Below are 14131 nucleotides of genomic sequence, written 5' to 3'. Positions count from 1 at the left end.
AAAAAAAAAAAAAAAAAAAAAACAATAAAACACCATGAGAGAGAATCCTGAATTCTATTTTTAACAAGCCTGGAAGATGAGTCCTCATTAAGTACGTTTAGGAATACACTGTTACAGAGAATTTCATTTCTATTTTACATTGTAAACTGGCATGGCCTACAGTTTTTGCTATAGGCTGAGTGCCGTGTAGGAGTAAAGAATCCTGGGATGACACGACAGTCTTCAAAACGAGCTAGTGAATGCGCTCCCAAAGTTTTGCCTCTTCCTGCTGCTGCAGGTCAGGCCCCGGGGAAACTCAGATGTGTCACCCTGGGCCTCATTCTCAACAGTGCAACCCCTCTCTCTACACACAGGCTTGGAGGCAGCAGCTCCCAGAAACTGACTGAAATTCCGTATGCATTTAACCCTTTCTCTTTAAGACTCTGGTTTGCCTACATTGAGTTTTGTTCTCTGGAGTGTTTCTCATTGCCATAGCAACCCTAATCAATTGCAAGACCAAAAATAGCTCTTTCATTTTTCTGAAGTATATCTGTCGTGCACTGGGAATGCAGAACTGCTCTGGTTTTTCGAGCGCTGCTCTGGTTTCCTGACACTGAACCTGGGAGGCTGGGTCTGGAAATCGTTCTCTCAGAGGCCCAGGCACCTCACATCTTTCCCACATTCTCCGTCCTGACTGCAGATTCCCTTATCACTTCCCCAAAGCTCCAGTAGATGCATTTAAATGTTCCACAGAGAACCATCCGTTTCTCGCACACACAGTCTTAGAGATTTTGCATTTGTCCAGTGATGCTTTTCGTTTTTTTATTATTGATTTATTTATTATTGGTTTTCTGAGACAGTGTCTCACTGTGCAGTTGAGACTGACCTGGAATTCACTATGTAGCCCAGGCTGGTCTCGAACTCACAGGGATCCTCCTGCCTCAGCCTCCCAAATGCTTGCCACACCTGGCTCAGTGATGCTTTTCAGTAAGTGGTTTATCCCAGTGAATCTCACTGGGTTTGGAAGCTCAGAGATGCACAAAGAATAGACATGGAGGAGCTGGGCAGGGCGGGGAGCAGATGTCAGCGGCACTAGTAAGATTCCTCTAGCTTGGGAGTGTGTCAGCTGGGAAGTCAGAGATGAAGTAGCAGCAGAGTTTCCGTCCCGTTCCTCATTTCTTCCTGCTCCTGCAATGGCTTTTAGAAGATGGGAGGCCAAACAAATCCTGAAAAAAATTAAGGGAATGTTTTTCTTAATTTTTCTTTTGGTTTATTCTCCCTTCTAAGCTGTGCCTCCAGTCAAGAAGAGACAGATGGACACGATTCGCTGGTGTCCCGCAGCTGTGACAGGGCCTTGGGTGTCACTGCCCTTACCTTTTGTCTGTAAGCAGAGGCACATGGAATCTGGGGTTCCTGACTTCTCTTTTTTTATTTTTATTTTGGTACTGAGGATTGAACCCAGGCCCTCACACATGCTGTGCAAGCTCTCTACCAAGAAGCTATATCCTCAGCATTTTTTTGTTTTGTTTTGTTTTGTTTTTTTGAGACAAGATCTCCCTTTGTAGTTCAGGGTGGCTCTGAACTCATTGTGTAGCCCAGGCTGGCCTCGAATTCTCGGTGATCTTCCTGCCTCAGCCTCTGAATACTGGGATTACAGGCATGTGCCACCACATCCAGCCACCAGTTTTGTTATTCTTCATTTTGAGACAGAGTTTCTTTCTTTAAGTGGCTCAGTTACTAACTTTTGATCCTACTGCCTCAGCCTCCTAGAGGGCTGAGATTACAGGCACCTTGCCTGCCTTTGATACTATCTTAATTTTCCTGAGCATTAGTTTTTATAGTTTGGCTGACTGAACAAGCAAGCATAAAGCCTTTGGATCTAGGAGAGGAAAAGAAGTGCCTGGAGCCCCTCAGGAGTTCTCATTTCACTGCGTGAAATCAGCAGGGGTGGAGGGAAAGCAAAAGGGGGAAGAGCTACCAAGGACAGAGCCTGGAGGCTCTGAGCACAAATCTTCCAGTCCAGGGATTCCTGGTGAGGGAGGAGGAGCCCGCCTCTGGTCCATGACTTGGCAGGCACCCATACGGGGGGAAGGACGCATCAAAGATCCTGCCTGTGGCCATGGCTCAGGAAGCTCTCTACCTCCAGTGCAACCTTGCCTTTCACAGTAAAAAATCTTCCTGCACTCCAGTTCTATGTGTTGACAGTAAATGCAACCATGTAAACCTTTATTTTATGGGAGCTTTATGGAGAAGGGTTTGGTGGAATGAGCCAGCATCTCTCCAGTACTTCTCCCAGCCAGGCCAGGACTGGGATATTCATTATCTCGTTAATCCGCCCCTCCCAGCTAAGAGGCTGGGATTATTTCCATGGGATGGATGAGGACACTGCAGCACAAGCGGTAAATGTGCCTAAAGTCACAAATGGTGCAAATAGAAGCTAGCATTTGAGATGAAGACTGTTTCACTCCAAACCTGTGTTTTTCCTGCTGAATCACCACGCATCCATCCTCTCTGTGGACCAGGTGCACAACACTGCATGTACACAGCAGCTGATGATGAGTTCTCAGACTCACTCCTTTACTAGTAAATATCTCCAGGGTCCATAAGCCGTGGCCATTGACAAAGCAGGTAGTCATGGGTAGAATAAAAAGGCAGGGAGAGTACATGCTCCCCAGTCCCCTAAACATGTTCAAACCTCAATGTGAGTGATGCTTAGTCAGATGAGAGCCGGATGGGGGATCTGGAAGGGAAGCAGTGGGCAGGTTAGATGTTAGATTGGTTTTCTATTGCTTTATAACAAATTTGCCACAAACTTAGCAACTTTAAAACCATGCACATTAGTTCTCTTACAGACTCTGTTGGTCAAGAGTTGAGGGCCAAGTTAACCGAGTCTGTGGCCAGGTTGAAAGTGAGTTGTCAACCAAGGCTCCAATCTCATGTGGGGTTCAGGGTCCTCTTCCAAGCTCAGTGGTTGTTAGTGGGCTTCACTGTCTTGCTATTGAGGTCTCATTTTCCACCTGGCTGTGCCCTCAGCTCCCAGAGGCCTTGCTCAGGTCCTAGCTACCTGGCCCTTGCACAACTTCAAAGACAACAAATAGTCTCTGCTTTTTTTTAAAAAATGAAGTCGCAAACTGTGGCAGAATCTCAGCAGTGACTGTCTCCTGACCATGGTCTCAGTCAAAGGCTGGCTGTGCACCCTCTGAAGGGTCTAGGGAGTGATCCAGGGAGCTGCAGCCCATCATATGTGCTGGTGCTGTCCACAATCATGGAACACCGGAGGCTGGACACGACAAGGAAGGTTGCTTTCCCTACAGCCTTCAGAGGGAGTGTGGCCCCTTTAACACCTAGATTCCAAACCTACAAAACTGTGAGAAAATTAATGTTATTTTAAGCTATCAAGTTTGTGGTAATTTGTTATAACAACTCTAAGACGTTAATACAGGGAGGGAGAATATTTGGGTTTAGTTCAAACCTTACACATGTGGTATACATGAAGGACCCTTGGTGAGGGTGGCCTATGGCAGCTGGAGAGGTGAGAAGTTAGAATTAGAGGTATTAATTTTGGAGGCTTACACACACACACACACAATCACAATCACAAAAGCCATGTGTGTGGTACACATCTGTAATCTCAGCACCTGGGAGGCTGAAGCAGGAGAATCACAAACTCAAGGTCAGCCAGGGGAATTTAGTAAGCTCAAGGCAAGCATGGACTACTATATAGGGAGACCCCATAAGTGAAAAGCTGAGTATGTCAGTGCATGCCTGTAATCTCAGCACTCCAAGAGTGTGGCGGTCCAGCCGTCACAACACTAACATGCCTGAGTTGGGGAGTGAGGATTGAGAAAGGAAAGAACACTAAAGCCTGAGTGGAGACCAAGAAAAGTCTGATTAATTTCACAGAAACAGCTCCTTTTATAGGTTCACATCAACAGGAAGCACCAAGCAACTATTTGTATCTTTTATGCAAAGACTGGATTTTCTGACTCTTTACAAAGAACATCAGATCTATGGCTGTCTCTCTGAGTTTCTCTCATTGCAGCAACAAGTTTAACAAGCAGAGAGTCCTAGAATGTTACACAGATTGTATCAATGCCTTGAGTGTAGAGGTGAAGAAGTTTCCTTTTAAATGTCAAACGCCTAGAGGGCCATGGCCGGGCTCCCACACAAGAGGATAAGGCAGGAAGATTGCAAGTTCAAGACAAGCCAAGGGGAGAGGGGCGGTCAAGAAAAAGTCAACAGATGAAATGATCAGGATAGCTAGTGAACAAGTTTGGAGCAAGAAGATAAAGGGTCATTTACATGGGAAGGGTGCAGGAGGGAAGAGAAGAGGAGAAAGAACTGCTGCTCAGGACAGGGGCTGTGCTCGGTCACAGGGAGCAGTGCAAAGAGATGTCCAGGATGGCTGGGAAGGTGACATGGATCTGGAAGTACTTTGAGAGTCGGTCATTTCTATACTGAATTGCATGGGTTGAAAAGAGGTGAGAAGCAGAAAAGTAGAGCCAGCCAGCTCCGACTGCGCTCCTACTACATCTCTTTGTAAAGACAGAGAAGTGGGGGTGATTATAGATAGAGGAAGAAACCACTGAGGAACTTTGTGCTTATTTGTCTTTTAGGGGTGTCGCCTACTCATTGTGCTTTTAGGCTGTGGAAGGAGGCAGGGGGAACATGTAAAGAGACATTGAAGACCTAGGGAGGTAGCTTAGTGGTGCAGGGCTTGCATAGCATGCGTGAGGTCCTGGGTTCAATCCCCAGCACTATCCAAAGAAAGAAAGAATGATGATCAATGAGATGAGTTTCAGAGAAGAATCATCTGAGTATTTCCTGCCGTGCACCCACCGTGGGGGTTACCTGGATGATCTCACTGGTACTCCCAATGTCCTGCAGAGGAGAGCGTCGCCTCTCCATAAATGGAGAAACTGAGGCCAGGTCTGGTCAATCATCTGTCCAAGTCTGTCACCTCCGATTGGAGCCCAGGCGTCAGCTCTTTTCATTCTAGTGCTTCGGCTGGGGGAAAGGTGGCTGTTTCTCTCAGATTCACAAAGGACGAGAAGCACAAAGAAAAGTGGTAAGTGTTCCTATCATACTCCTCAGACTATGAGTCAAAATAATCAGCTGCCAGAAAGGAAAGGTAGAGCTGGTCTCCAGGCTGGAGAGAGGAAGGGGTGAGCATAATTTAAGGGGAGAGGCACAGCCAGAGGGAGATGAAAGTGAAGCTCTGCTAGGACTCGGGGGCTGGACTTGCAGAAACCTGCACAAGACAGGCAAGCTTATCTTAGGACAGACTTCTCTCCAGGAAGGTTTAAGGACAGCTCTGAAAACGCCTGGAGCCCCAGCCTTCTGATTTTAACTTGAGTCATCTGCACGCCACAGGCATCAGATACACCAAAGGAATCATCAGTCCTGAACCACCTGCTCGAAGAGAAAACGCTGCTCAGCCGTTTGGTTTGGGTCCTCCTGAGGCCCTGGGGAAGGCAGGTGCAATCACCTCATCTTCTGATGTGAAAATAACCAAAGTCTTTGACTCAAAAATACCAACATCTGCTGATTTGCATGGGGCTTTTGCATTTCATATTTGGCTTTAATAACCCAATGTTAAAATTCATTGGTTTGACCCAGTTCAGGGGTTTAGAAGTTCAACGTGAAAAAAATCTCCTTGCAGTTTCCTACTTGCGCCCTTCTTTGCTCTTTTCACTCACACCCATCCATCTGGCTGCCCCTCAGATGAATTGTGGGTTAAAAAGCAGAAAACCGATTTATGTAAAGGCCTGTTGTTCTTAAAATGGTCTCTCTGCCAGCGTTTCTCCCCCTGTTCACAAATCAGTCCAAGCTGTGCCGGGTGCTCTGAATCCTGCATGGTCTTCACTGGTGACGAGCAGCCCCTTCCTCGGAACTCCCCAGAACTGGGTGTGAGGGCAGCAGTTACCAAGTGAGAGTCTAGAGAGGAGACAGCGGGGAAGGTGTTAATGAATAATCCCGGGGCCTCATTCTCCAGAAAAGCAATTACTGGGATTGATTGTTTCCATGTTCCCTTAGTCATGGTTCAGGTTGCTGGTCTCACTCAGATTAAGACAGATGGATGGCAAATCCGCACAGGCATGTGAAGTCAGGGCAGTTAGCCACAGCCCATCCAGGGCCTCTGCCTCCTTGTACAGGTGCCCCTGGGGTCTCAGCAGGGCTGGAAGGGGAGAGCGGTCCTTGTAGGGATGTTGCCTCGATGACACACGGGTGGACTTTGAGGTCTTAGTGACGGGCTCTCTGTTGCCTTCTCGTGAAAGGTACGGTGAGGCGCTTTTGGACCAGAACATGCATCAGCAGACCCTAGAAGGCTTGTGACGTGGATTGCTGGGCTCCATCTCCGGGGTTTCTGATTCGCGAGATCTGGGGTGGCAGGGCTGGAGAATGTGCGTTCCTAACAGATCCTGGTGATTGCTGCGGCTGCTAGACCAAGGGCTCACTCTGAGAACTGCTGGAGTAATGAAGAGCGTGACCCTGGGACCAGCCTGCCTGGCTTTCAGTTCTGACTCAAAGACACGCAGGTTGTGTGATCGTGGGCCCTGTGTGACCTCTCTGCACCTCTGTTCCTCATCTTGAAAGCAGGCATGAAAGTCATACAGCCTGTCCCTTGGAGTTGTTGCAAGGCCTACGTGAGTGAGAACTTCAGGCACCCAGAGCATGTCTGATGTAGAGAGAGTGTGTTCTGAGTGTCAGATAAATACTGAAGGGCCTGTGATCAGATCGAGCCGAGTCTCATTTCCCCAACACCTTCTGCTCCCAGTGGAGTGGCGGGGTCGTTTTATCCATTAGCCTTCAATCCCATTTCTGGTGGCTGAGAAAATAATGCCTAGCTCGTGCCAGCATGGGGGGATGTTACACCAGGAGCCATCAGAATCCTCTTTCTGAGATGCCTGAACTCTTCAGATCTAGTGGGCACACAGAACGGGATGCAACAAGCCTGGAACACTCGAGTGGTACTGCATCTCAGGTTTCTGTGCCCTGTACAGCTAAAAAGAGGGGCTGCCTCTTCCAACCAGGCTCACTGGCAGCCTCACACTGCCTGCTGTCGTGCTGAACATCGCGTAGGTATTCAACAAATGAACTACCGGTGTGTTCGGAGGCTTAGATCCAGGGCCTTACGTACCTTCGCGCTGTGACCCGGCCCCTCAGCACATCATCATATTTAACCTAACCCTCACGATGTCAGTTATTCTTGGTGTAATAATGCTGGAACTCAGAAAATTTAAATGACTTATCCAAAGTCACACGTTAAGAGCCGGGTCAGGTCGAGCAGGGCGGCACAAACCTATAATCCTAACGTTGTGTGAGGCTGAGGAAGGAGGGTCGTAAGTGAGCCCAACCTGGCAACTTGTCTCCAAATAAAACATAAAAAGGGATGGGGATCAATCCCCAGTGATGCAGAGAGAGAAGAGAGCGGGGAGGAAAGGGGAGGGGAGGAGGGAGGAAAAAGCAAGCCAGCTAGGTCTGTCTGACTTCAGTTACCTCTGATTGCAAAGCTTCTCCCGTTCTTCCTCCCTCATGGTATGAAAGTTAAGGCGCAGTCCCCAGGTACTAAGGTTAGCTCCCCTTAGACCTGGAATTGACCTCTCTTTCAGGGGTTTGCTTCTCTAAAGCTGGTGGCAGGACCAACAGAACATACTCCTTTTGGAAGTGGCTTAAGGTGAACCACTCGCTGTCCGTTCTGGCTGCAGTCTCTGGCTTTACTTCTGGAAGAACTTGTGTTCGTACTCCCAGAGGTGGCTTTTTCTTGTGTGACGTTGGATATTGACAAACTATAAACCGGAGGCCGCACTGAGTAGGTGAAGAGGGAGAATGATGTGCTAATGAAAGTTTTCTTTTTCTCCGTAGTGTTCCTTTCTGCCAAAATTCTCCATCCATATAGAAACCAAGTATGAGGACAACAAAGGAAGCAACGACAGGGTGAGTGGTCCGCCGTGCTCACTTCCTGAGCTGACAGCCACACCTCTCGTAGTCACTGATATGGCCAGGGCCCTTGGCAGGATCTGTACCCGGGACATCAGACATGCTCTGGCCTGTGACCTGTGAGGGTTTTTCCGCTGGGACCTCTCCCTGGAATTATGTGACGCTCTAGCTTTTCTTTTCCCTCATTTGTACGTACTTTCCATGGGCTTCTCCACAGAAATCTGTATGACCTTAGTGATTGCCGTTGGAGTGGAGTGCATGGCGGGGAATTCAGAGTGCCGGGATTTGTCTTCTGACCACTGGATTTTTCACATCTTCGTCATGACTATTCATATTCACTTAGAAAAGTGAAAGGGCTGGAGAGTTGGCTCAGTGGTTCTGCCACCTGCCTCACAAGGGCCCAAGTTTGATCCCTGGTACTGAAAAAAAGAAAAGTGATTATCATCAGATACATGTATGCATGCTATGTATGTTTTCTGTTCTGTGCTCATATCCACATATGTATGCATTCACACATACCCAACTGGAAGGTCAGCTGAACCCCTGCAAAATATTTACTTCAGGAGGCTTTCTGACTCTTCCTAAATTTTATTTTGTTTTTATTTTTATTTTTTGTACCAGGGATCAAACTCAGGACCTTGCACTTGCCCGGTGGGCAGCGGTGCCACTGACCTACTTCCCCACCCCTGTCTTCCTAAATTTTAGCCAAGTACTTTGTTTATTATCATTGCTTAAAAATCCAGCTTCAGACCTGGCTTTTACCTCAGAGTCTATCAGTTGGGATGACACAATTCTAAATTCCCCTCCCTTGGTAATGAATGTTTTGATGTAACCAAGAGGCCCACAGAGATGGGGCTGTGGGTTCCATTGGGACCTGTTAACAGGACGCTCTTGGATGGAGAAGCTGCTGGGATTCCCCTGTTCATTTCTGCCTCATGATATCTTCCATTTGTGGAGTTGGTGAGGAGAGAGTTTCTTGACAAGGTGACCCCTTTGCTGGCTTAACTGAGCCAAGGGACTGCCAGGTGTATGGAGTTTCCAGAGTGTCATCATGAAGACCTAAGGAGGCTGGTCATGGTAGCACATGTCTGTGATCCCAGCACTTTGGAGGCTGAGGCAGGAAGATAGCTACAAGTTTGAGGCCAGCCTGAGCTACATAGTGAGTTCAAGGCCAGCTTGAACTGCATAGTGAGACCCTGTATCATAAACAAAAAACAAAACAAAACAAAAAAAAGAAGACCTAAGGACTCCTACACTCTTACCGACTTGAAAGCAGTCACTGAGAAGAACCAGTGACAGCTTTAGCCAGGTCTACCTGTGGTTCTTTCATTGACATCTTCTAGAAACGACCAGAAAGTTCCTGCCCTAGACAGTATCAAATTCCTCTAGAAAGTACAGTGTGTTTGTGGACCAGACACGATGCTGTCTTACAGTTTGGCCATTTGGCTGTGCTGGAAGAGGAAAGCAGCAGAGACCTGAGTCCCAGACACTGTCTATATGATCTGGTGTCCTGACTCTTCTAAACTACCTTGTTTAGATCATTCACTCAATACCAGGAACAGAGCATGTCTCATTCAAGGTGAAGTCTGCCTGAAGTGGTTCCCAGGAGGTGACGCACAAAAACTACATTTCACACCAGTTTGGTAAAAGAAGACATTCATTCATTCAGTATTCAGCAAGGGTGAATTTATTTATATATCACTATATGAGTTACCTTCTATTTATATATCACCGTATGAGTTAGGTGGGTGGAATTTAAAATGCAATCTCAGAGCCAGGTGCAGTAGTGCATGCTTTTAATCCCAGTTACCCAGGAGGCCGAAGCCAGAGGATCACAGCGTGAGCCAGGTCTGAGCAAGTTAGTGACCTAGCAAGACCCCGTCTCAAAATAAAAAATTAAAATGGGCTGTGGGTGCTTCCTTCAGTGCAAAAGTTTTGGGTTCAGTTCCTAGTAAACCTCCCCAAAAAGTTACTGATACTTTTTTTTTGCATCATAGGTTTTATTTAAATGCTTAATATTCAGTCATTATTATATCATATTGACAATGATTGTTTAGACACAACTGTTGTGCTGGTTTCGGTGCATACTGCTGCCTTCCCCATGCCTTGGGCATTTTGTTTTGATACATCTTTCAGACAGGCTTGAGAGTTCATGGCCAGCCTGGGTTACCCAGCGAGTTTAAGATTGGTCTAAACTACATAATGAAGCCCTATCTTCAACAAACAAAGGACAACAACAACAAAACTCATGTCCAAATTTGAGACACTTGGGGACAGAGATCAACAGCTTCACCGGCCAAAAGCATAAGCACAATAATGCACCTTCTTTTGTGTAAAGAATCACCAGTGGGCCATCCTCAGACTGGCAGGTGCTTGAGAAGCAGCCTTCTCTAATGACCCATCTGTTTAAGGAATTGACTTGGCTCGTACCTGATCACTTCAGCTGCTTCGACTGTGTTAGGAAACCGGAGTTCTTCCGGGTTTGACAAACTGCTTCCTTTGTAGATAAAGTTTTATTAGAACACAGCCACATGTATCCATTGTGTATGGTCCAAGCTACTTCTCAGCATCACAGTTGAGTACTTTTGACAGAGATCATGTGGCCTGAAAAGCCTACAAGATTTACTGCCTGGCCCTTTCCATGTAAAAATGTGTAGTTTACAAAGACCCAAATTATAACAGCACTCACCAGATCTCAAGATCTGACCTACCACTTGCTTTGTTTCCCCACTGGTTGTCCCAGCCATGTGCCTGCTCTGTTGTGGACGGGTCCTTCCAGAGGAGAGAAGAGTGCTACAGGCTGGGGTCCTCTCATCCTACTAAATTTAGGAGCTCCTTAGTTATTCTCCACCTGAAGGCGGCGTCCCAAAGGGAACGTTTAGGACCATCCCGTCAGCAACCTGAAATAGAAGGCACTTCACTGATTAACTTTATTAACACCACAGTGTCTAAAACAGTACACACAGTGTTTAATCTTGTACTCTTATAAAATAATGACTTTTCTGATTGGAAAATTACTACAGTGGTAAAACTTGAAAAATGAAAAAAGAAGTACAGAGGAAAGAATAGAAACACCAGTAGTAGTCCCACAATTCAGAGATGACTCCTGTTAGATTTTTAGTTTGTGTTGGGGGTAATTAATGAATTTATTTTTTAACTGGTTCCTCCAAAGTTGAATCACAGTATGCTGTTTTTAACAAGACACGATAAACCATCCCCATGTGATTTTTAATGGTTTCCCTGCCTTCCAAGCTGTGGTCACTGGATACTGAAATAGGCTTGGTCCTATGTAGCTGTGGACCCCCAGGGGAAGGCTGATAAAGATCGGGTACCTTATTTCTTCTTCTGGGCACAACTGGAAAATATAAGGGAATTTTTAAAAAATCTTTTAGTCTTCCTAAACAAATTCCTTTGCTTTCTTTCTATGTCTCTGTCCATATAAATTAATTCAAAATAACTCTCCATACCAAGAGGTCAGAGAGTACTTTACCATCCTGTTAGGTTGGTAGGACCCATAATCTTCTGGTTTGTCCTCTGCTTATTTCAAATAGTCCAGAAAATTTGCAGTTATCATTTATTCACTTGTATCCTCTTTTGGCAAAGTATTGTGTTCTTTTTACTACTGTCCTAGGAATTTAGCTTTTGTATTATACTTCAGGGAGTTTTAACTATTGGGTTATCTTTTGAATGTTCCAACACAGAGAAATATAAATGTTGGAAGTGATAGATATGTCAGTTGCCCTGATCTGTTCATTGTATATTGTGTGCACGTATTAAAACATCATGGCGTGTCCAGTGAATATTTATAGTTATTATATTCCTTTTCTTTTTTTTTGGCAATACTAGGGATCAAAATCAGGACCTGGTGCTTGTGAGTCAGGTGGCGGCAGCACTGAGCTAAATCTCCGGCCCTACTCCATTAAAAAAATTTTTTTTAAATTTTACATATGGTCCACAATACAGTCAAGATCCATGCGTATGCCAAGTCAGTATCCCTTGCCCATGCTGAGGGCCAGGCCTCTCTGAGATTCAGGGCAGCCTGCAAAAACGGCACTAAGCCCCTGGGCACGTATGCGAGGTCCTCATGCCCTGCTTGCAGAGCGAGAGTAACGTCAGCTATCGGACCTGTGCTGTCTCCTTCTCCCCACAGACTGGCCCAGAGATTGCCCTTGGAGGCCGCCCCTTATCTCTGTACCCTGGCACTGACCTTGTCCATTTCTCCCACTGAAGAGGCCCAACATGTGATTTTACCCAAGTTCCCACTCCTGCCTCTGTTAGGCTCTGCATCCGGGTCTCCAAGTCTTGCTCCTGAGACCACTGGGCTAGATGACACATCTTTACCAAGTCAGCCTCCTGCCTCTCATATTCAAGAACATCAAGGTGGTTCGGGGCTGATTGTAGGAAGCAGCAGAGGAAGCCTTCATCAGCTTTCATTCATACTTGCTTATGCTTCAAAATCAGAACCCAAGAAATAGATATTTCCCTACTGCTGCTTAAATATAAGATCACCTTGTCCAGCTAACGTTTCCAAACCAGTCTTAAACTATACCATACGCTGGCATGTTCTTTTCCTGTCTAGGGTTGAGCATAGCATTTTTGGTGAGAGTGAAATTTAAGAAAGTAGGACAGAAATGGATATTTCACTTGTCCCACTGTATTGTCATGTTGTCTGATAAACTTAGTTTATCCCACATTTTCTGGATGAGATCTTTATCATTCAGCTGCTATCCTCCATACTATTGTCTGCACCCTGTTTCCTCCTCTGCCTGTCAAAAATTTAATGAAACGGGTGATGATAAGAGGCAATAATTAAATGGACAGACGCTAGAGATAATCATATTGACTAGTGGTTGAATACAGTACATGTCATTATCTTATTATCAGTTACCACATAAGTAATTTTTTTTTACATGACCCAAAATCTATCAGGAAAAAAAAAAAAACAACTTGGCAAGATGAGTAGTTTTAAATATCTTCTCCTTGACAAAAATAAAACTAGTACATTTATGATTGTGAAAACTTGCAAACTGTGATTATATTAGCCAGGACACAACAGGGAAGTTGTCTTAAATTGAGGCCCATTTATTTTATGCACATACTGATGAGAATTATTTAGGCCTTAATTAGGGCTGGGGAGGATGGCGCCTGGCCAAGGTAAGGCTCTGTTGTTTGTCCAAGGCCATAAATCTGGAACCGAGGGAGTCAGTGCTTAGCACTGCCTGGATCAGCTGAAGGAGGGGCCACTTGTCGTGACACCTGCTGCCAGGTTACTGGTGTTCCGTGAAGTTAATGGGAGACTGTCGGGACTTTACTTCCTCTGCCAAACAGAGCAAGCATGATTTAATGCAGTAAGCCTCAGCTCAGTCTGCAGACTGGACTCACCTGAAAAGTTTTAACAAGGGTCCGTGCCTGGACACCACTGCCTGGGAGTTTGGTTTACTTGGTCCTGTGGTGTCGGCCAAACACCAGCCGACACACATGAATGATGGAACTCTGCCTTCCAGAAAGGCCGAATTCTCCACATGGGAGTGGGTGCAGTTTTCCATTAACCCTGTGACTGAGCCTGATTCGGTTCATCTCCCTGGGCAAGTCATTGGATTTGTCATCTGTGTCAGTCAGCTTTTTGGTTGCTGTAACCAAATGCCCGAGACAAACAACTTAAAAGAAGGAACGTTTATTTTGGCTCAAGGTTTCAGAGGTCTCCGTCCACAGTTGATTGGTTTCATTGCTGCAGGCCTGAGGAGAGGCAGAACATTGTAACAAGAGGGCTTGGTGGAGCAAAGCTGCTTATGTCCTGGCAGCTAGAGAGCAGACAGAAAGGGGAGAGTCGGAGAGAAGGTGAGAGGCTAGGGCAGGATACTCCCTCCAGAGGCACAACTCAGTAACCTACTTCCTCCAACTGCTTCCTCTCTCCTTCTCCAGCTGGGACCCACGCCCTAATAGCCCATTCAGCTCTGAGGCTCAAACCTTCACTACCCAGTAACCTCTGAACATGAGTGCACCAGAGCTGAGGCCCTCCATACATAAATCTTTGGGGACGCTTCCTGTTTAAACCATAGACACCATCTCTACCCAGCGTGAGACTCCAGACCCCTGGTTCTCAGTCCGTGCTGCACGACAAAATCATCTGGGAAGCTTAACAATCGTGGACACCCCTGCCCCACCCTTAAGGATGCTGATTCCTTCACCTGAGGTGGGGTCCAGGCAAGCC

The 14131-nt window shown here is 46.3% G+C and overlaps 1 protein-coding gene across 5 annotated transcripts in view; it reads left to right on the top strand.

Annotated features, from left to right (window-relative positions):
- Positions 1 to 14131, top strand: part of Pitpnc1 (phosphatidylinositol transfer protein cytoplasmic 1) — a 229247-nt gene that overhangs the window by 123690 nt on the left and 91426 nt on the right. For all 5 annotated transcript variants that reach the window (XM_033767534.1, XM_033767533.1, XM_010616793.3 and 2 more), the window contains exon 5: positions 7846 to 7917. In XM_033767534.1, coding sequence (XP_033623425.1) covers positions 7846 to 7917 — 72 coding nt within the window. The remainder of the gene's footprint in view (positions 1 to 7845; positions 7918 to 14131) is intronic.

This window comes from Fukomys damarensis, unplaced genomic scaffold (assembly GCF_012274545.1).
Source record: "Fukomys damarensis isolate Sample0158 unplaced genomic scaffold, DMR_v1.0_HiC HiC_scaffold_23, whole genome shotgun sequence".
Taxonomy (NCBI): domain Eukaryota; kingdom Metazoa; phylum Chordata; class Mammalia; order Rodentia; family Bathyergidae; genus Fukomys; species Fukomys damarensis.
This window is presented reverse-complemented; position numbering and strand designations above follow the sequence as displayed.